The 21,935-nt window shown below is 36.3% G+C and overlaps 5 protein-coding genes across 10 annotated transcripts; 1 reads left to right on the top strand and 4 right to left on the bottom strand.

The window, feature by feature from the left end:
- The first annotated feature begins 229 nt into the window (after positions 1 to 229).
- LOC132632674 (hypersensitive-induced reaction 1 protein) lies at positions 230 to 6,483 on the top strand. Of its 5 annotated transcripts, none has more exons than XM_060348712.1 (7): positions 1,248 to 1,263; positions 1,428 to 1,571; positions 1,704 to 1,895; positions 3,645 to 3,765; positions 3,868 to 3,959; positions 4,047 to 4,143; positions 5,265 to 5,815. In XM_060348712.1, the coding sequence occupies exons 3-7, from the start codon at positions 1,707 to 1,709 to the stop codon at positions 5,621 to 5,623; spliced, it is 858 nt and encodes a 285-aa protein (XP_060204695.1). In that variant the 5' UTR covers positions 1,248 to 1,263; positions 1,428 to 1,571; positions 1,704 to 1,706; the 3' UTR covers positions 5,624 to 5,815. The 5 variants fall into 5 exon arrangements, 4 of the variants coding, with proteins under 4 accessions (XP_060204694.1, XP_060204696.1, XP_060204695.1 ...); XR_009579452.1 differs by lacking the exon at positions 1,248 to 1,263 and adding an exon at positions 6,143 to 6,483 and having other exon boundaries at positions 1,287 to 1,571; positions 5,265 to 5,698; XM_060348711.1 differs by lacking the exons at positions 1,248 to 1,263; positions 1,428 to 1,571 and adding an exon at positions 230 to 385.
- Positions 6,484 to 6,876: 393 nt separating this feature from the next.
- On the bottom strand, positions 6,877 to 8,848 carry LOC132632675 (mitochondrial outer membrane protein porin of 36 kDa-like). The gene is made up of 5 exons (XM_060348714.1): positions 8,726 to 8,848; positions 8,445 to 8,534; positions 8,298 to 8,365; positions 7,993 to 8,201; positions 6,877 to 7,685 (listed from the first exon to the last, which is right to left on the bottom strand). The coding sequence occupies exons 1-5, from the start codon at positions 8,772 to 8,774 to the stop codon at positions 7,352 to 7,354; spliced, it is 750 nt and encodes a 249-aa protein (XP_060204697.1). The 5' UTR covers positions 8,775 to 8,848; the 3' UTR covers positions 6,877 to 7,351.
- A 755-nt stretch (positions 8,849 to 9,603) lies between these two features.
- On the bottom strand, positions 9,604 to 10,032 carry LOC132631400 (protein PXR1). Its single transcript, XM_060346975.1, has one exon. The coding sequence runs from the start codon at positions 10,030 to 10,032 to the stop codon at positions 9,604 to 9,606; it is 429 nt and encodes a 142-aa protein (XP_060202958.1).
- An 860-nt stretch (positions 10,033 to 10,892) lies between these two features.
- LOC132632673 (protein QUIRKY) lies at positions 10,893 to 14,805 on the bottom strand. Its single transcript, XM_060348709.1, has one exon. The coding sequence runs from the start codon at positions 14,453 to 14,455 to the stop codon at positions 11,291 to 11,293; it is 3,165 nt and encodes a 1,054-aa protein (XP_060204692.1). The 5' UTR covers positions 14,456 to 14,805; the 3' UTR covers positions 10,893 to 11,290.
- A 3,879-nt stretch (positions 14,806 to 18,684) lies between these two features.
- Positions 18,685 to 20,708, bottom strand: LOC132634217 (22.0 kDa heat shock protein-like). 2 transcript variants are annotated; one of them, XM_060350504.1, is made up of 2 exons: positions 20,405 to 20,708; positions 18,685 to 19,307 (listed from the first exon to the last, which is right to left on the bottom strand). In XM_060350504.1, the coding sequence occupies exons 1-2, from the start codon at positions 20,535 to 20,537 to the stop codon at positions 18,793 to 18,795; spliced, it is 648 nt and encodes a 215-aa protein (XP_060206487.1). In that variant the 5' UTR covers positions 20,538 to 20,708; the 3' UTR covers positions 18,685 to 18,792. The 2 variants fall into 2 exon arrangements, with proteins under 2 accessions (XP_060206487.1, XP_060206486.1); XM_060350503.1 differs by having other exon boundaries at positions 18,685 to 19,310; positions 20,405 to 20,704.
- Positions 20,709 to 21,935: the final 1,227 nt, after the last annotated feature.

Below are 21,935 nucleotides of genomic sequence, written 5' to 3'. Positions count from 1 at the left end.
ACACTATGCCGAGGGTGTTCATCCGAACCCCTCGGCGGAAAAAAAACACTATTTTTACAAGATTAAAATTATATTTTTATGTATATATAATAGACGTTGACACCCCTTAGGCTTCTTGTATGTTTACTTTTTTATATTTTGAACCCTCTCGCGCAAATACTGGCTCCGCCGCTGCGTTTGAGCCAGCATACCATAATTTCATGGCTTAATCCTTATTACTACTAGTAGTAGTGCTTATCCAAAAACCCTTGTTACCTTGAAAAAACCTCAATTTCCACGCAGCTTCTGCCCTAGTTGGGATCTTCTTCTTATAGTATATAAGCACCACGTTTAGTTGTGCATTCGTATCATTCTTCAAGTCTTGGTTTTTTGCTTCATATAAATCGTAAGTCTCTTCCCCCTTTTTCCCTAGTCAGTGGGCTGCATGAATATATAAAAGTACATCTTTTTAATTTGTATGCGTGTTGTGTACCCGATTGAGTTTCGCTGTCCATTTACTTCCATGGTTTTCTTGAATTGCTAATTTTTATGTTTCTCTGTTTTGTTCCCCTTGTTCTTTTCTTTACCCTTCTTGTGTTTCATTGTGAGATACTGCCTGAAGATTCGATTGCTAGTAGAATATAAAAGCTTGGTTTAGTTCTCCAAATAATTGAATGAAAAGGGGTGTACAACTTCTAAAATGCCGTCGATTTTTTACTTGTGCTTCTCCGTCTGAAAGGCGGTTTTGGGTTTTGAAATTCTGCGGCGGAGTCAAAATTTTTCCTAAGAGGGTTCAAAATATAAAAAAGTAAACATTCCAAAAAGCTAAGTGGATTCAATATCTATTATATATACATAAAAATGATATTAACATTATATATATATATAGAGTAATTTTTTATCGAAAGACCTGCTTCCAACCACTTGGCTCGGCCCCTAGGTTTCATGAGGTTTAGTAGGTTAAAAAGCTCCCTCCGTCTCAGTTTATGTAGCGAATTTTGATTTTCTTTTTACTGTAATTTTTTCATATACTTTTATAGATATATTAAGTTACTAATTATTGTGACTTTTTGTACTTTTTATGTAATTTTATTTCAAAAAACATAAAGTTTCTAAATTCGAATATAGTATCAAAAATTGGAAATTTGACTCTCAAAATCCGAACTATACATATAAATTGAGACACAGGGAGTATTAAACAAACTATTTTGTTATTAAAAAAGTAGGTAGAAATAGCTACTTTTCATGCGTATTGACAGCTAACCGTAACTTCAATTTCAATTGGTGGGTTATGGCTTTCATAATTACCTGGATATCAATGATTATTTTAATATTTCTGTGTTTTCTAAATCATGATTCTTGATTAATATTTTTTTTGGGTTTATCAAGACTTTATCAGAATTTCTTTCTGTAAACTTCTCAAAGCTTTTTTTTTTTTCTCTCAAAAGGTAGCCCTCCCTATTGACCTGCCTTGGTATTCAAGTGGAATCTGTAAACTGGTGTTCGTGTTTCTTTTGTCTAATTTTGTGTTTGACAAATTTCTGGAAGATTAAAGTTGTCTACTGGAATCTGAAATTTCCCCTAAATTGCTGGTTAGTGTTACAAAGACAAGTATACTTTATCCAATTTATTTGGATGTTATTTGAGCAGGTTTTGTGGTTCAATTTGTGGACATCTTCTGGATTATATACTCTTAATATCTGTTGTTTATGCTGTCCTTGTAGAATATGGGCAATTTGTTCTGCTGTGTTCAAGTTGATCAATCCACTGTTGCGATTAAGGAGCGTTTTGGTAAGTATCAGGATGTGCTTGAGCCAGGTTGCCACTGTGTACCTTGGTTCCTTGGAAGCCAGTTGGCTGGTCATCTCTCACTCAGGTTGCAGCAACTGGATGTCCGCTGTGAAACCAAGACTAAGGTTTATTCTTATCTCTGAATTAGTTTGGTTTGAAATAAAAAAGGCAGCATTGAAACAGTAATAGAGCAAATGAAAAAATGGTCCCTTATGTTGGGTAGTAAGTTAGAAATAGTCCCTTAAGGGTGTGTTCGGTATAAAGGAAAATGTTTTCCTGTAAAATATGTTCTTCAAAAATAAGTGAATTTCTACTTATTTTCTCATGTTCGTTTGGGTAGCGAAAAATAAGTAAATTTTTTACTTATTTTCTCATGTTTGTTTGTTTGGTAGAAAACATTTTCAGGAAAAAACCCACCCAAGCTTCACATCTCCACCCCCTCCCCCGACCGTGTGAACCCATACCACACCAACTCCACAACCACCCACCCCACCCCCGACCTCAATTCTTTTTGGAGGGGGTGGTGGGGCGTCGGGAAGGGGGGTGGGGGTGGGGCAAAAAACCCAAAAAAAAAAAAAATTCAAAACTTTTTTTTCAAAGCAAATTTTTTTTTTTGGGGGCGGGGGTGGTGCAAAAAAACAAGAAAAAAAAAATTCAAAACTTTTTTGTCAAAACAAAATTAATTTTTTTTTTTGGGAGGGGCGTGGGGGTGGGGCAGGCTGGGTGGGGTGGTGCAAAAAACAAAAAAAAAAAAATCAAAACATTTTTTCAAAACAAAATTAATTTTGGGGGGGGGGGGCGGGGCAGGGGTGGGGTGGTGCAAAAAAGAAGAAAACAAAATTCAAAACTTTTTTTCCAAAACAAAATTAATTTTTTTTGGGGAGCAAGGGTGGGTGGGGGTGGGGCAGGGCTGGGATTTGATTGTTGGTGGGGGTGGGGTGGGGTGGTGCAAAAGACCAAAAAAAAAAAAAGTTCAAAACTTTTTTTTCAAAATAAAATTAATTTTTATTTTGCCGGGGGGTAGAGCAGGGGTGCGTGGGGTGGGGTAGGCATGGGGGTGGGGTGGTGGGAGTGGTGGGGGGTGGGATGGGTGGTTGGTAGAATGCACTTATAGACTTGTTTTCCCTACTTTTATTAGGGAAGTCATTTTCCTCATTTTTGAGGAATTTGTTTTCCTAAAGAAAGTGTTTTCCAAAAATTTTGACCAAACAAACATGGGAAAATTAGAAAACATTTTCCAAAAAATGTTTTCCTCCATACCGAACACACCCTAAGTATCATCATCTGAGCAGTTTTGGTCCTTTAAGTTTTGCCAATAGTGAGCACTTTTGATCTCCATCAGATATTACTAAACTTAATTGTTAAATTTAATCGGAACTGTGAATATAAAATACTTGACGGGTCACACTTGGAAGTACAGCTTTTGCAGTTTATATTATTTTTGGTCTATTCTATGAGGTGCAATTTCTGATATTTTTGTCTATTTTTTTGTGTATGGTGTAGTTGTTGCGGTTTCTGTGATCTACACGGAAATTAATGGCGTTTCTGGTTAAATTTTTTCTGCAGTTCTGGTAAAATTTAACAATAAGAGTTTGGTAAATATCTAATGGAGATCAAAAGTGCTGACTTTTGGCAATCTTAAATGACCAAAATGGCTCACGTTTGACAAACTTAAATCACCAAAACTGCTCAGGTGATACTTCAGGGACTATTTTGAACCTACTAACGAAGATGGGGGCCATTTTTGTCATTTTCTCAACACTAATTTATCTAAGTTAACCATAGATTACCATTTAATTGTAGCATAAACTAGTAGGTGTAAGTTTGTCCAAATTTACTTGTTATGCTAATACATTGATTGCAATAATATTCAGGATAATGTATTTGTCAACGTTGTCGCATCAATTCAGTACCGTGCCCTGGCAGACAAAGCAAATGAAGCTTTCTACAAGCTAAGTAACACTAAGGGTCAAATTCAGGCATATGTTTTTGATGGTCAGTAACTAAACTTTCACTTTATTTAGATCTGATGATTTATTACCTGCATTTAATAAGACATGACAGATTTTATGACTCATATGTTCTTTATTTCGTCAGTGATAAGAGCGAGTGTTCCGAAACTCAATCTTGATGATGTCTTCGAGCAAAAAAATGAAATTGCTAGGTCTGTTGAGGAGGAACTTGAGAAAGTAAGTGAATTTTTGATGATTTTCCGTTGGAATCATTGATCTCAATCCTTAATTTGATCATATAAGTGCTTTCTTGCTCTTTTACAGGCTATGTCAGCTTATGGATATGAAATTGTTCAGACACTTATAGTTGATATCGTACCAGATGAGCATGTGAAGAGAGCTATGAATGAGATCAATGCTGGTATAAATAAATCCCTTACTCTGATTAAGCCTTCCTTATACGCTTACTGTTTCTCAACTGTTCTACTAGAGAGGAATATATATTCCAATCGAAGGATTTTCAATTTACCAGTATAATGATCTTTTTGTGGATAAAGATACTTAAACCTGGATGCAACACATTGCAGTTTTAGAAATTGTAATTTCATCTATTTCTTCCAAGCTCCTTGAAGACCAGCCTCTTTTTATTCTGCTTAATATTTTGGTGTGCAGACAAAGACTCAAAGGCTTTGAGGGTGGCAATTCGAGAAATTTAGTTTGCCAGAATGAAAATTCTGATACTCTTATAGCCTGTTTGGCCAGAGCTTTTTAAGGCCAAAAGTGCTCTTTTTTTTTTTTTTTTTTGTGTGTGTGTGTGTGTTTTGGCCAAACACTAAGTAGGCGTTTAGACATGCGGTTTGAAACCAGCGTTTGAACATGCATTTTATCTCATGAATCATCCAAAAAGGCATGATTTGGGGTTTCAAACCATGGTTTCAAAAATTTTAAATATAAAACTTGACCCATAAGTTTATATCTTATAAAAAAAGACCCATATGTTGGTAAATATTTTTAACAATTACTCCCACCAACCATTTACTAACCTCATTAACTTTCACCTACTTTTATTTATGTCTACCATGTAGGAGGATTATATTAAAGAGTAGTTATATTACTATTCATGTTAAATTTTCATTTTTATTGAACTAAAGTTTGATCAATTGATGTTGTATATTTTAGAAAGGCCTTCTAGTAGCGTATTAACTTTGTTATGAACTATGACTTGCTCATTTGGTAAGATTGTATAAGAATTGGGAATGTTTTGATAGTTTTCACAACTTGTGGGTTTTTATGTCTATAAGAGAAAATACAATTTAAGATATTCAAATTACATGTCCAAACATGGTTTCAAACCATGTCCAAACGCTCCTAATCGCTGCATAAAAGTGCTTTTCAAATTGAGTAGCCAAACATAAATTGCTTCTCGCCAAAAGTACTTTTTTGAAAAGCACTTCTCGAAATAAGTTGATATAAAAACTTGGCCAAACAGGTTAATTCAGTCTTCCTCACTATTTGATGTCCTAACTATCCTCAACTCTACAGCTGCTCGGCTGAGGGTGGCTGCTAATGAGAAGGCAGAGGCCGAGAAGATTTTGCAAATTAAGAGGGCTGAAGGGGAGGCCGAATCTAAGTATCTCTCAGGCTTAGGTATTGCACGACAACGTCAAGCAATTGTGGATGGTCTGAGAGATAGTGTGCTAGGATTTTCAGTCAACGTGCCTGGAACTACAGCAAAGGATGTTATGGACATGGTCCTTGTAACCCAATACTTCGACACCATGAAAGAAATTGGGGCTTCCAGCAAATCATCTGCTGTCTTCATCCCCCACGGGCCTGGTGCTGTAAAAGATGTGGCACAGCAGATTCGTGATGGACTTCTTCAGGCTTCTGTTGGGCAATAAATATTTATTGCTCATGAATGTTAATGGAAGCTTTGTCAATTTTTAGACTTTTCTTTCTTTACATGGAAATATGTGGTGAGTTTGACTTTGTTAGAGATTGATTAATCCCAATACTATCTATGTTTATAATCAGTTTGGTAAGGTTTTGAATATTTACAGAAGAATTGTTCAAAGAATTTTCAAGTTCCATAAGATTGTTCTACAGCATCCCATATTTTTGTGACTACCATGTCCCCGTACAGGTAGGACAGAAGTAACCCATTTTTATCTGCTCTGTTGGGATACTTTTGGTTTCCCAAGTCTTTTTAAGTATTCCATATTATGGTACTTGAAGATTCATCTCTAAGAATCCCATGCAATATTTACATGGAGTAGTACTGGATATTTATACTGAGGTTTGATTCACATTAGTAGGTATACTGCTTATCAGGCATTTTGATTGAAATACACCGCCATTAGTGTGCTATGTTGTAGGTTCTCTTCTTCTATTTATCCTTGACTTTGGTCTTTGTTACACAGGTCTTAAGGTATACAGGGTAATATGTTTGATAAATGTGAAAGGAGACGAGTTTCCCCTCAATCGTCAGGTAATCTAGTATTTCCAGAAGAAGCATCAATATCCCACCAGTCTCTATACCGTGAATGTTTATGTTTGTTGCTCATCCTTCAAATTCAGTACCATCAGAACCTCCATCACCCGTGTGTCTTTTATCTATGGTAAATAATTTTGTTGTTGAATGCTGTTTCAAAGCTTGGATTAGTGTTGTTGAGCTTCTCTCAGAAAAGAGTTCAGAGATCCGTCACCCATTACATTTCTATAATGTTGTTCATTTTAACAAAATAAGATCTCTTTTTTCTTCCATGGTGTCTGCAATTTGTTTTAGTCTATTGCTTGATTACAAGCAACAGATGATTCTTGGAGCAAGTGGTGATGTGGGAGCACCTTTGAGATAGACAAATTTTCATTTCTTGCAGGTACTGCAACTTCTTATGGTTTTTATTGTATTTCCAACCATTTTCTCATGCTTTAAGTTGATTGTCTGCAAATATGCAGCTTTATAAAAAGTGCGGAACAATTCTAGGATATGGACTTAGCTTGCATAAATAGTCATAGGACATATTCGAGGATAAATACGTCTCTGAGAGAGACTATTATCTTTGTTGTGACCAAGGATGAATGCATAGTATGGTACGGGTTCGGCATAACCAATTAGGATTTGTTCCATGCCTTGTATATCTATTGAGAAATCTACTAAAAATGTAATCACTTTAATCAATTGAGTAAATTTATACTTGAAATTACAATAATTGAGTAATTTTTCTGAATAATAATTTTTTGAGAAAACTTTCCGTAGCTGAGATGAAAGGGCCTTCTTTCATTAACACTCAGTGAAGGTGCATAGCTTCTTTGAACGTCCTGCTGATTGACTATTACATCTAGGACGGGGCTGATCCCTAAAGAGAGGTTTTTCTTTATGGTAATGAAATCGCTTTGATTGAAAAGCAAGTCGATGATGCCATAAGTTAAACCGGCGGGTGAGCCTAGAGTCCTTCACTGCACTCATTGAAGAGAAGGTAACATATCCTATATAGTAGTGAGGTCATACCCCGTTATTAGTTGCGGAAGTGCGGGCCGGCTAATTCAGGAAAAAAATTATAATAAAATTGCAAGCATAGTAGCATAAATGAATTGTGAGTTCTCTGGTAAGTGAAGGGTAGCCAGAAACTTCAAATCCTAGGTTCGCCTCTGGTACGCTTAAGGTTAAGGGCGAGTGAGAACCCCAGTTTCGCAGTATTCCTGGCATCCATGACATTCAACTCTGTTGCGATAGTCAGAAAGACTGTTGAGAAAATATTGTTTTGGACAAGAGCACCCAAACTGCCATCACTTGTAACTCGAGCTTTAATCAGCATGAAAGGAAACAGACAATGCTGAGCTCCTAGTGTTAGAGTCGGCTGTTTGCTGATGAACCTATGCGTTATCTCCGCTGCAACCCCAGTGCTTGTTAAGGGTCGAATTGGCCGGTAAAAGTGAGCTCTCAAAGTATCAGCTTTATCGCTCCTGCAATTCTTACTTGCATCAGAACATTGAGCATCCTTAACTTTGCAAGAGAAAAATGCTATCTAGTATGAAAACAATCATGATATCAAAATGGGGAGAAAATGACAGAGTTGGTCCGTCATGTTTGAGGGTAGATTCGAAATAGTCCCTTCAGTAGGCACTTAACAATTTGGTCCTTTAAGTTTGTCAAAAGTTTAACACTTCTAGTCTTCATCAAAGATAAGGGACATTTCTTGTCATTTTCTCTTAAAATGGGGTTCAACTTGTTACTCAAAAGAAACTTCAAATCACGCTGGAGAAGATTTACAGGGTGAGTGAAGCAGTGAGAATGTCAGTATTGACGTTCAAACCAGCATTATATTCGGTCAGTGTTTTGGTTGCTGTATCGAAAGATATCTCTGAACCAATGCTAAAAAACCCAATTCCTGTGACACCAGATAGAGTTAACAGGGGACTTTTTGCCAAAGTGATGCCTGTTGCAACTCCAAAATAATTATTCATGTACTGCACTTCCACCTGTTAATACATACATGTATAGGCATAAGATAGGAAAAATATACTTCTGATAAAGAATTATAATCATAATGCCAAAGCAAGAAAAGAAATTCTTACATTTCCAGGCCTCTGATCTCGTATATGCAACTTGAGAAGTGTACTTAGCCCAGGTACAATGCCACTAACTACAATGATCATACAGTAATTTTCACAAAGAATAATATAAGGAGAAAAAGGAAGAAGTGAAGAAATAACAATAAATACCTTGACACTTGAAGTATAAGCTCAAAAAATCAAGCCAATTGTAGTGACAGCGAATTGGCGATTGCCTGATATGATCTCCATACAGAAGATCTGATGTAAATAAGTAACATATTAGATCCTCTATAAAATTTATAAATATTCGAATTAAAAGATTTCCAGCACTGAATTGCGACAGATATCAAAAGTGGAAGGGCATTCTTTTTTTTTTTTTTTTTAAGTTCATTAGGAAATATTTGGATGTGCATGAAGAATTAGCAGCAGAAACATATGACAGCAAGTACCTGTTGCATTTTTGCCAATATCAGAATAAATGCCTGGCTGCTTGCTCATTGTGTTTTTCTTGGCCCCAAAATTGAGATCCTAAGCTGTTAGTTGATCCTTCCTTTATTAGATTATGTTTGAATATGATATGTGCAAGCAAGGTAATAACAAGACAAATATGAAGCTTCCTTATGAATCGAGATTTCACGTCTTAGGAAGCTTCCCCTAGGATAATAGTACAAGAGAGATTAACAGACAACATAAATTGCTCTTCATGGTAACCAAGAGGAATGAATATTGAGCTTTTCGTGACAAAAATAATATCTAAAATTTTCTTCAAACAATTTTTGTTCAGGTGTGACTTCCATAATAAACTCTGCATATAGTTTATTTCTTTTACTTACTGATCCTCTTAGCTTTGATACATCTCTGAATTTATGTTACTGTAGATAGATGAATATTCCATAAGTAGTTCACCGCAGAAATTAAAGATAAAAAATAGGCACCTAGAATAACCTCCCTGGTAATGTTGCACGTTAAACAGATGAACATTGTTTAAATCGTGTTTGAAATATCAGTGTCAACTGTCATGCACTTTAACATTGAAAACGAAAAATGTGAAAGTAATTCAATTATGGGCATGAGGTAAAATTCACATATGCAGTTTCTGCTCTCATGTGCTTAAATTGATTTACAGTTCTGCCTTCCAAAAATTCTGTATTTTCCTATGAGTTCTTCATTAATTGTCTATTTCTCTTTACAATCTTGTTATGTTAAAAAAATGAGGCACAAAATTTAATTTTCTGCTTTAGGCAGGGTTCTACAGACACTATTTGGTAAGTATTTACTTGAGTTCATCCCAATCTCGGATATACAAAATTACAAAAACACAGAAACATCACTTGGCTTTTTTCTTTTTTTTCGTCAAGTGGCTCGATAAGGGATCGAATGGAAGGCGAGCAGCACTTGCATTGGCTGCAATTTTGCCAGCTTCATTAAACAGCTCGAGAATTACCTCCCTCTTTTCTTCCAGATCCTGCATTTTAGCATCAATTTTCTCCACTTTAAGCTTGAGTTTTGCTATGTCCTTCTTATCATTGGAATTCTTCTCTTTTTTATCCTTCTTCTTGTTCTTCTTGTTATCTTTTTCATCGTTTTTTTCATCCTTGTCTTTCTTCTTCTTCTTCTTATCCTTACCTTCCTTCTCATCTTTATCGTCTTTTCCATCTTCATCCGAATGCTTATCTTCTTTCTCCTTCTCATAAATTTCCTCATCTTCAGTTTTGGTTGCAGCGTCATGTTTTGCTGTACCTTCCGTCTCTGGCATTTGTTACCTTGCTTGTTTAATCTACCAGTAGAGTGCTATTTGATGATGATGATGCTAAACATTTCTGGAAGAATTAACAGGCTTGAAATAGTTTCGATATTCTTGATGGAATTTGTTCAACTATGGTCAGTTTGTGTTGAAAATAAATAGGACACTAAGATTTGAGAGGCTCCATCCATGGCCCTATTTCCCTGCGGTGGACATAAAAGAAGTAGCATATTGAATGGTGTTGGCATTTTCAGAATTGACTGATGATATAACCAACAAAGCATGCTACATTTAATCCCGAGCACCTTGTAGGCATGACAATTTAGGCCGTAATTTTAGATCCTCGATAATAGAGATAAGTAAGGAGCACATTTTAGACTCATTACTAATATAGGAATCAAATTTAGAGTTAATTTTTGATTGGTTAAAAGATTAATAAGACAAACTGACCCCTATTGGAACAATCCTTTTTGTTTCAACTTTCAAAGGATCCCACCATTTCTATTTTTTCCAACTAAACAATGTTAGACCAAAAATCAGTTTTACAAGTTTTTGTAACTAGAAGAATTTCTGATTCTTTCACCTGTTTTTCAAAACAAATGTCACCTAAAATGAGTGTAGCAGCTCTAAGACTTATTTATCCCTATCAAGTAGCCTTGACTAATGCAGAATGGCACCTAATGGTCCTGACCTAAAGACGTGCAACTATTTGTTTTTGATCAACTGTCCATTTTTATACTTTTATATTCAGTAAGACATAACTATCTTAAATATTTGTGTCTGTAATAGAAGCGTGTATATCTCACATAAATGGATCTAAAATTTGAGTCATAAAACGCTTGTCAGAGTTGAAACAGAATTGAGTCTAAAGCTTGCAATGCAACAAAAGAAAGATATCATTATCTTTCATTTTTATATATGTGGAATAGAAATCAATGTCAATACTTTTGACGACAAAAATTACAGCCAAAAATAATCTTGTCCTTTCAAAAATCTCAGCCCTTTAATCTCGCACTCATGAGTCTTCTTACCCGCCCCATGGTTTCCTCCTTTTTCTTTCTTATTCCAACAGTTAGTCAATCATCGCCACTTGCCCTTTCACCCTACACTTTTCACTTCTTCCAATGTTGTATGTGATGAAAACCCCCACCTTTTCAAGCATTGTGAAAAAAGGAGATTTTCACACACTCCGCAATTGATGGGGCCCATAAAATAATTGTTGACTAAAGTTTTATTTACTCAGCAGAGTGTAGTGACTAGTGACTGTGTACTACATCAAGCGGTCAGATAAACTTGGAAGTCTCCTAAAGAAATTCAAAGTTGCAGGTGGCATTGGGTCCCTGAACATAGGATGTCGCAGGAAGTAGAATCCAAGGGCCACTGCTACCATTTTTGGTGGCACTGCATATAGGACTATTGTTATAATTAAGCACAGGATGATGAACAATTTTGTGGCCCTTGGGTCCCTCCAGCTGACCAATGCTTGGACCCTTTCTCCTTGTGTTGCAAAATCACCTAAAACCGTTTGGACCCTTGCTGCCAATATCCTCAATCTGTCATAACGCATCCGAATTATTTCGGGTGGTTTTGAACTTGGCATTGTGTCGAATTCCTCATCCAATTCATCCGGGTCGACTGTTTCCGATTGGGATATTCGGGTATCCATACCTGCGGGTATTTTAGGCCTGAACCGGTAATACCACACACCGATTAAAAACACGTACAAAAACCCGGTGGGGACAATCAAATCTGGATACCAAACAAGCACCAAGTATAAAACATGGACTAGTATGGTTGTTACTGGATTTCTCCACCTTCTAATGTCATCCAACCATTTTGCTAACCCAACAGCCCAAGCTAACACGGCTACTATCCGGAACCAATTAGCCTTACTCTTCCTCATGCTCCACGTGTGAGAATCCGCATCCAACATGTAGCGAACTACCTCTGGTCCCAAAGGTGGCTCGGATCGAGCTAACCATGATGCAACCATTTTGATAGCTGCCCCTCTCAATGCCTCTTGTTGAGCCACCCCGAGTGGGCGTAGATAATGCATCTTTGGTAACACTGGCTGCCCATAAACAGCACATGTTTCTGGTAACAGTGATGGGCAAACAAATCGAATTGCTACTTCGATTTCACCCATTTTCTTCAACCCCGACCGCGACAGAACTAGCAGCGGATAGGAATTTGTGTACACTTTGTTATTCTCTAATGTAGAGACTCGTATACGTACTTTTCCTATACGGAAATCAGGCTGATTATCACACCCATCAGCAAACATACGCCTATTGTCGAATACTCCAATTGTAAGAACTGTACAAGGATCGTATACTTGCCACGTGTACTGCTCGTTCCAACGTGGGTCAAACGTATCAGTTAAAGTCCGAGTCCTGACCCATTTCTTACCATATTTTGCAACACAATAAGCATCTGTGGATCCTTTTCCCGGACCCTTGGATTTCAAAGGTAACAACCCGCGAGCTCCAAGAATACCCAGCTCCAAAATACCAACAGCAGGCTTCCATAGCTGCTTAGCCGTGGGCCTGAAATCACTACACACGTGCGCTGCTTCGTCAAGCACGTGATATCCTCCTTCTAAGCACATCCTCAAGTGTAGCCTTCCACAGTAAGCCCCACCAGGCCCACTTTCTAATCCGAACCACTTAGCTGGCACAAGTCGCTCATCGAGTCGTTGCTCAATCGAGCTCACGGGAATTATTATGTACCCGAGAGGCACTGGCTCCTTCGTCGTACAGTCTTCCACAAGCAAAAAGAGGCTGTCTTCAAGTGGATCACCGGCAACGAATATCAAATCTTCATTCCAGTGGAACGCGGAACTGTGATGCTTCATGGACCCTCGTCGAGTCCTCACCGATTGAAACGCCAGCCGAGCTTTGACTCTTACCTCCGGTGCAGTCAACGGGGGTAAATTGGGAGCAATGTGAAGGTCCTGAGCTTCAATCACTGTAACCCTCAGATACCATAACTTAGGAGATTGATACACTTTTGGGCGCGTGTGGGCCACGTACGGCGCGTCTGAGCTGCAAGATTCAGGAAATGCATCATCTGCTTGAGTTCCAATCCAAACAGAAAGCTGAATGTCACCTGAAACTTTGTGTTGGTCATCAGCACTACCTTCAAGCTGATACCATTGAGGAGCAAGAGGACTATCAGGTGGGTCCCTCACTGGTACATCGGAAAGGTCGAGACAGACCCCACCTAAGAAATGGTCGGAAGCCCTATCCCAAACTGAAATTTCAAGTGTTGAATTGGTTGTCTCTTGTTTGTTGTAGCCTAAAGCAAAGACCTGTTGCCACTCTGGATTGGAATAAGCTTCACCGGGTCGGATAATTCCGGGTTTTGACCGGAGGAAATGGGTTGATGTACGGATCTTTATGAATGGGCATTCACTTGGTGCAAGACCTCTAGCTTTAACAATTCTAACGAAGAGGTATTGCATTGGTTCAACGAGGTCGAAGGCAGAGATTTTTTCGGATTCAACTCCGACTTTACCGGAGATTACACGTGGCGAATAGTCTCCGTTTGGTCGTTTCATGACTCTTAATCTTTCTCCAGCTCTACCCGCTTGCATCCGTTTCACTTCTGGCGCTGGATACTGATCAGGTGGTGGCCCACTCATCATCACTTGTGGGCCCTCTTCATGCCTGTGAAGAAACTGTTGTTGCTGCTGTTCCGGTGGCATATTCATCTGTGGTGGTGGAGATTCCTCAATTGTAACGATAGGTGGAGAATGCTCCTGTGTGTGTCCTTCCATGGGAACCTCGGTAGGCATCATCATAGGAACTTCGAGCATCCTATGACGCGGCTCTTCCATTACAACATAAACAGGGGTTTTCTTCACTTCTTCTTGTGGTGGTTGTTGCTGCTGCAGCTGTTGTTGTTGTTGTTGTTGTTGTTCCGGTTGCGGTGGTGGTGGTTCTTCTTGTTCTTGCACCATTTCATCATAGTAATAAATCTTCAAACCAAGCTCGCCTCTAATCCAACTAAAAACACTCTTTTTCTCTAAAGGAAAGTAAATCAAACCCTCTTCACCTCTCCTAGCAAACTGACTCCCATAAAGCTTAACTCTCCCTAAAAAATGATTCTTCCTTGCATTTCCATTGCTCAGCCTCTTATCATTAAAAACCTCAATATCCAGCTCTTCAAATTCCATTGTTCTTGGATCAGAAATAATGAATTCCAGACCTTCATTCCATTCTGGGTTAAGATTTCTGTGCACAGTTGAGGTACGCTTCTTTTGACCATCAAAATCCACCACAACATATGGGCTAGAACTGCCTTGCCCGTCTTTTGGTAGTAGATTCCTAGCGTCAAAAATTTCCACTACGAGTTTACGGACTATTTGTGGTGGTTTTGGTGGTGGTGGGTCGGGTTGCTGCTCCGGTGGTGGCCCAGATGACATATTATTCATGGTTTCATAGTGTGGATATGGGCATTACTGGCGGTGAAGTAGCAAGTGTGAAGATGGAAGAGGTTTGTTTGTTTTTTCTGCTACTTTTTTGTCCGTTATTTGCCGTTTGTTTTGGGTATTTTTCAATATTTGGTGTTTTTGTGTTTGTGTGATAGGAGTAGTAAAGCGGTAATTTTGGAGAATGTTTATGGAGGTGTGTGATTGTGACAGGAAATGGTGTAGTGGATGCGATCTTCACGGCTGAGAGATACACACAAAAGGATTATATTCCAATCTCTCTCTTGAAGTTTCCTTTATTTTTTATTTAATTATTTCTTCTGCTTTTATGCCTTCTCCCCTTTTTGCTTCTTAATTAATCCTACGTTTTTTTTTTTTGTTTTCTGTTTTTTGAAATGAGGAACTTCCCATTATTCTACATTTCTTTTATTTTTTTAGTCGACATCCAATAATTATATATTTTTATATTGAATAAATAAAGTAAGGAGCATTAATTTATTCTACTGAACTAATTAAGTTTAGGTTATTAAAAATTTGAGTTTAGCTTTATGCTTTGTGGAGAGCTAAGGTGAGGCAGACATGGAGTTTTTCTCAAGTTATCCTCCATTATATATATTTTCTTATAACAAATCACTAATGGGACGGTAGAAATCAGATTCCTGACAATACAGTTCAAATTAGTTACCCTTTTGACTTACGGGATAACCTCCATTTATAATTGAAATGCTAACTATTTTAACAAATTGTGGTTAGATCTTCATGCCCTATTTGAGATTGATATGATAGCGTTAATAATCCTAAATAGAATCTATAGAACATGTGAAATAGAGTGCTCGCTTTACACTTGCATAATTTGTGTATTTAAATGGGTAGTTATACGTCATGGATTAAAAGAAAAAGTGATGCTTAGTGATGGCACAATCAGATGAGCATCATTTCAAATATTTTTATACAAGTCATCTAACATTAACTGAAAAAGAAAATGAGTTAGGGTCGTATCATATATCTGCAATGTCTTCTTGCTACTGTCAATATAGTGTTTGTCATAGTGCTCTTTGTCAATATACCAAAAAGCGTTGGGCTTAGCAGCAATTTAGCTCGTTTTGCTTACAAAAGTATGTCGCTGTAACAAGTAAAATTATTCTCATTAGATATTTCACTTTTGAGTTACCTTTAGAGCATCTATTCTTTTGTAGTGGTAGCTTAGGTTCTCATGGTTTCTCCAAATATGTTTTTTTAAACAGAAAATCGATGTAGAGCTAATCTTTTGAGCCAACAGCCTTTGAAATTCCGAAATGATGGACTCATCTTATCCTTTTCCGCTTAAATATTTGATGCAAATGTCGAACTTGTAATCTAAAATCACTAAAAGTTAGGGGCGGAGCCACCCCTTTAGCTATATGGATCAGCAGAAATTAATAGTTTTGATTCAAACTGATAATTAATCAAAAGTTTCATTTGACATGTTTAAATAATGCATCCAAAATCTAGTAAACAAAAAGTTATGATCCAAAATTCATAAACTACAAATTTGCGCTCCGATTCTATGTACCTAAAACGCAAGTTTATCAATATTTGTCAATTGAGCTAACCCAGGGCATGGTTTCTCCCAATGTTAGTGTGGAAGCTTGACCATGACTAATCCGGTGAGTGATACAATAATAAGACAATGCTTGGTTTGGGGCACGATTCCACTGTCCAACAATGGGCCCTTTCCTTTTTGTCAAAAGCACCTCAAACCAATTTGAAACAAAGGTAAGTGTAAAAGAATCCCCTTTTTCTCTCTTCTGGACCCCTTTTTCGTCACCACCTATTGTCAACAAATGTAGCTGTCATATAGATTGTGTACATTCTCAATTATCTGACTCAGATTAGATTACACGCTCATTTTACGTGTACTAGTTTCTCATTTAAAACTATCTTTTAAACTCTACAGGACATATCAGTGCTTTAAAAGGGATGAGTAACGCAAGACGTTTTATCTAATACGAGATGAGGCGAAAGCTATGAAAAGCGAGGCGTATGCCCCATATATATTTAGTTTTTAATATTTTATAAATTAAATAAACTTAAAGAATTTACATTAAAAGTATAGAAAATTAGAAATTTTTGTAGGAAAATGTTTATAGGTATATAAACATCCTAATGTGTTCATGACCATTATATTTGAAAAGGTGACAGACGTAAAAGATGGATTACACATGTAACACGACTATGAGACAATATAATTAGAGTTGTAAGAATAATATTCTTATTCCTAATAATTCAAAAATAAAAGAGACAATATTATAAAGTTATTGTTTGAAAATCTAGAACACGAAAACAAATCACAAATACTCATTATAGATATTTATATTTTTTTTGATAAAAATCTTCAGAATAATATCTAAGTTAGGGCGATACCAAAAGAAATTCTAAAACTAAAAACTAACTTGAAAAGAATCTATTAAAGAGAGCAAAAAAACTTGAAGAAAATGAAGCATGAAAGTACTTTGAGCTCTTTTAGTTTAAGAATTTATTATGAGTCAACTTTTGAGTTTTTAAGTATTAAAATTAATTTATTAAGCAATTTCGGCTCAAATTTGAAAAAGTTCACCTCAGTTTACACCCTAAATGATGCACAAAACGTTAGAACTTATGTCTAAGTTAAAGCCCTTACGCTCCACGATATTTGCGGGTTGCCAATGTGTCTTAGTGCATTTTTGGTGTGATTCACACTGGGACCAGGGGCGGAGCCACCTTGGCTTGAGGGGTGTCCCTTCGCCGGAAAATTATATTGTATATATAGGTGAAATTTTGATTTTTTAGGTATGTATGCTAGTATTGACACCCCTTAACACAAGTTGAAGGCTTAGCGTAGCGGTTAAGGAATTGCAAACCTAGGTCACGACATTTCTATATTTTTTGACACCTCTTAATATGAATCCTGCCTCCGCCACTGACCGAGACTCGGTCAGTAAATGCCTTTTAAAACATTGGGACGTAGCAATGAGCCCCTATTAACAGGAACATTATACTGTACGTTGCTATATGTTGTCCTACAACCTACTTTCTACTGAAAAAGGCTCATTTTGAATTCCACTAATTATATCCTCAAGCATCGAATTCCATTCCACTTTACGACTAACGTCTCCACTATACACTTCGTATTAACAATTATATACCTATAATAAATGGGTTTTAGCTAGACTAACGTTGAGAAAATTACCCTGATTGCACTATGCTGGAGGTAACCAACAAAACTTCCAGAATTAGTGCTCTTAAATTGTCTCCTCAAAAATAAAATAGGAACATTCTTATGGGGATTACGGTGTAATGTTATGCTCACCTATATAAAATGGGGATTCTGTCCCCTTAGCGCTTTGTGGTTCTTCAACCCACTGTTCTGGCACACAAGCCGAAGAAGTTTATATTAGGCTAAAAAAGTTCAAAGATATTTTAACATGGTGTAATATTGTTCATTTGGACAAGCCAGCATGATTTTTCTAGACAATGCATCACACCATTAAAAGTATCCTACACTTAATATATATTCCCTCCGTCTCAAAATATCTATCGTCCTTACTAAAAACTTTTCTCAAAATATTTATCGTTTTATTTAACCAAGATAAAATTAAGTAGTTTTTTCCTATCTTACCTTTGTATTAATTAGCAACATTAAGAGGTTCTCATCATTGATGATGTAAACATTTATTGAGGAGAGATTACATGATGAAATATGTTAAGGATAAAATAATCAAAATACTACCCTTATAAATGTTTTCTTAATGGGCGTGTAAATGAAAAATGCGAAAAAAATATTTTGAGACAAATGGAGTATTATTCTTTTTGTTTTCAGCTACCAATTTGGAAAAAAAAAAAAAATCTTTCACCCAACAGCTTTCTCCTAAGGAATAAGAATAAAGTAAACCAAATACACGGTGTTTTGCCTTTTCTCTGGATTGGTGGATAGATTTTATGAGGAATCAGGTCCCTTTAAGATAAAATGAAACTTTGAACTTATGCTTATTCTGGTGCATCTTTCTCTTGTTACAATCAGAATCAAATGAGTCCCTAGCTACCTCCAATTGACTTGGATATTTGTTGCTTTGCCCTCTAAAGTTGTTATCCCAATACTTCTTATAACTTTTGTAAAGTGCACTACATTTTTTACTGGTGTCAGAATTGAATTGATATTGTCAAAATGCAATTTTTCAAAATCATTTTGCAAAACTAAATGATGTTAACCGATGTATTTTGAAATTGATGTTTATTGCATGTTGAATATGTTCAGTACAGATAACAGAATAATTGAATTATTGATCACATGATGATGATGGGAGAAATCCTAGTCACAAAGCTTAATCAATTTTACTTGATTGAAATTTTTGAGAAACGTAAACCCCGAAAGAAAATGCTAGCAATGCTGTAATTACAATCGTTTTGTTCTTCATCAGAATCTGTTTTCCTGCTGCAAATAGATCGCCCTCGTGCCCCTTCTTCGCCATAGTTGCATCATGACATTCTTCTTCATCGCTTTTTCCTTTCAATCCCTCTTTGTCATTTCCTTTTTGGTCTGTTTCATCACCATCTGAACTTTCTATTTCCTCCGTTTTCTTTTGCTGATTCTCTTCCTGATAAGAGCTAGCAATTGCTGCCTCGTCGCGTTCATTGTTTTCTGGTAATTCCTTCGGGATGATCACATATAGAATCCCGTCTTCAAGCTTTGCGCTGGTATCCTCAGGTTTCGATTTTTCAGGTGCTTTAGTTGATTTCTGAAAGCGGATAAACTTATATTCCCTGACCTTCCTTTCTCCACTTACCGTTATATTGCCAAATGTATCAACTTGGAGCTTCACCTCGTCCCTTTTGAATCCTTCTAATGAATTAAAAAGCGCAAGATAAAAAAAGAAGCCATCATCACCATTGATAAGCAAAGTTAAATCACCACAGATAATAGTAAGTTAGTAACGATTGAATGAATAATCTATATATCTATATAATTGCAGAACATAGGTCTGGTGACGTGACACTCTAAAAACCCCATTTATCTATTTTCTTAGAATTTTGGCTTTTACCTCTTATTTAAGTGAATAAATAAAATAAAAAATCCAAAAGACACAACTATTAAATCTCTTTTAGTTCAGTTACAATTCTATTTTAACCTTACAGTTACGTCGCTTCGTAGTAAAAACAAAAACACCTCTTTCCCTTCTCTGTGTGTAGCTAATGCTTTTACCCCTCTTATCATCTTTTTCCTCCAACTTTCTGTCTCAATCTGCTTCTTTTTCTTTCTTTTTCCCCAATCCCCACGTTTGCTTTTATGTATTCAAAGATTGTATCTGCGGAGTTAATGAAGTTTTCAACCCTTGTATTAATTTCTTATGGAAGAAGAAAATCCTAAAAGTCTCCAACAATCACCATACCTACAACAAACAGAGATGTGCAATAATGCAAAACGTGAATTAATTCTTCTATATATATATATATATATATACGGTCGAAAAACACAGATTTGATGCCAGTGATCTCTGACCAGGCTTCTTCCTTTACTCGCTGATCTGTGTTCATATTACTTGTCTGTTTTCATTAAGAAGATGTGGATATTTACATGAACATAAAGAAATATATAGATGAACAGAAAAATGTGATATCCAATTTCTGATTGTTGAAAAAAAAATTGTTAATTTTTGGTGTGGCTGCATATGTATCTTTGTACCATGACTACAAATAGTAATTCTTTCTTTTAGGTTACCTATTTGGTTAGCAAAATTTGATTTCATTATAAAATGTATAACATTATTTATTTAATCATAGACTAATTTTTCTACGACAACCGCGCGAAACATGGAAAAATTAACTAGTTTATGCTAATTACTCTGACTCGAAAAATTGTCAGTCACAAGCCAAATGATACTAGAAAAAACAGATATTTTCGAAAGCAAAAATTAGGAAACAATGAAGTAGGAATACCAGGGAGATCAATAACAAAATAATGGTTTTCCTGATCCTCTATCCAGCCAGATGGAGGTTCAATATCTTCATATATCGATTTGACTGAGCTTGTCCAATTAGCTCCTTCTCTGTAATCCCCATAATGTGCCATTGATTAGACTTGTTGGATGAATTTATTGTGTAATAATAATTGATGAAGCAGTTAGTTGATGAGTTCTGTTGCAATGTTATTGTGTAATAATAATTGATGAAGCAGTTAGTTGATGAGTTCTGTTGCAATGAAGTTGTGTGTATATATATTTGTCACAAACAAGAAAATTTACCCTCATGTGCTATATTCTTTATTTTATTATGATCATATTCAGGTAGCTTTTCTTGCAAGATCATGTAATTGTTATTCTGTGCTTTTACCCTGTGACTCTGTTACGGCAAAGCCCATATTTCTTCTTGAGAAAGGCAATGTTTTTATTCTGTGCTTTACTTCAACTCAAATGGTGAAAAAGAGATGGAATTCTAGGTTGTGATATGTTGCCATTCTTCAAGTAATCTATTGACATTTTGATACATTGTTCTTAGCTTATATGTGTGAGTAGATCTTTCCACAAACAGAAGATAATTTCAGGTTCTTTTGTTAAAATAAGTATATTTGCGTATTTTTTTTGTTGAGCCTCACGGAATTTCAAGATGAAATTAATATGAACAGTAAACTTAAGTACTGGTGCCCCTGCAAGGCTATCTTCAACATAATAATCATCATATCATATCATATAGATCATATAGTATTATACTAAAAGTGGAAAGCTGTAAAGCTGAATTATAAACCATTTTGCCTTCTTAAAAAAAGTTATCCTCAACATAATAATCATCATATCATATCATATATTATACTAAAAGTGAAAAGCTGTAAAACTGAATTACCAACCATTTTGCCCTTCTTAAAAAAAGTCTTCTATTAAATGAATAAAATAATAATTCAACTACACTGAAATGGAAACGGGAGGACTCTACATCTTCCCATACTTATGGAGCTTTAATTGTTGTATTATTAACAAAGTGAATCGAAGAGAAAGTGCGGAAAAATCGTTGAAGAACAAGGTAAAGTTCTAGAGAGAGAAAATGCTAAAATATCTGATTTTCATTTTATTCAAGCAAAAATGAGTTCGTCCTTTGTTCTAGAAATGTACAGGAGTATATGTACATGTATACATGGCACCCTAAGTTTCTACATAGTACAGACTAGTCCCTACTTAAATAACCAAAAGCTGATCATCTCAACTTGGGCCTTCTACCAACTGGGCTGCCGGGTCATTCTTTCTATGACAGAAGGTAATGGAGAAACAGAGTTGCAACAATCAGAATTAATAGAAACAGGTAAAGCAGAAGAACTACTACTAGACATGGCATTTACAGTGGTAGCAGATAGAATAGGGAAAATGGAGGAGATAGATGCTGATTGTTGAAGCTTGTAAAGTCCATCACCTAGTTTACCAACTTCCAGTGGCCTCTTCATTGAAGGGGCCTGTAGAAGACAGGAAAACTTGGTAAATAA

This window comes from Lycium barbarum, chromosome 3, assembly GCF_019175385.1.
Source record: "Lycium barbarum isolate Lr01 chromosome 3, ASM1917538v2, whole genome shotgun sequence".
NCBI lineage: Eukaryota > Viridiplantae > Streptophyta > Magnoliopsida > Solanales > Solanaceae > Lycium > Lycium barbarum.
The sequence above is the reverse complement of the archived record's forward strand: the minus strand, read 5'-3'. Positions and strand labels throughout refer to the sequence as shown.

Coding starts and splice junctions, on each gene's coding strand:
- LOC132632674 (XM_060348711.1), top strand. CDS start 1,707: ATGGGCAATTTGTTCTGCTGTGTTCAAGTTGATCAATCCACTGTTGCG. Junction 1,896..3,644: donor GCTGTGAAACCAAGACTAAG/GTTTATTCTTAT, acceptor AATAATATTCAG/GATAATGTATTTGTCAACGT. Junction 4,144..5,264: donor TATGAATGAGATCAATGCTG/GTATAAATAAAT, acceptor TCAACTCTACAG/CTGCTCGGCTGAGGGTGGCT.
- LOC132632675 (XM_060348714.1), bottom strand. CDS start 8,774: ATGAGCAAGCAGCCAGGCATTTATTCTGATATTGGCAAAAATGCAACA. Junction 8,366..8,444: donor CTTATACTTCAAGTGTCAAG/GTATTTATTGTT, acceptor TGATCATTGTAG/TTAGTGGCATTGTACCTGGG. Junction 8,202..8,297: donor GAGATCAGAGGCCTGGAAAT/GTAAGAATTTCT, acceptor ATGTATTAACAG/GTGGAAGTGCAGTACATGAA.
- LOC132631400 (XM_060346975.1), bottom strand. CDS start 10,032: ATGCCAGAGACGGAAGGTACAGCAAAACATGACGCTGCAACCAAAACT.
- LOC132632673 (XM_060348709.1), bottom strand. CDS start 14,455: ATGAATAATATGTCATCTGGGCCACCACCGGAGCAGCAACCCGACCCA.
- LOC132634217 (XM_060350503.1), bottom strand. CDS start 20,537: ATGGCACATTATGGGGATTACAGAGAAGGAGCTAATTGGACAAGCTCA. Junction 19,311..20,404: donor TTTTGTTATTGATCTCCCTG/GTATTCCTACTT, acceptor TTAATTCATTAG/AAGGATTCAAAAGGGACGAG.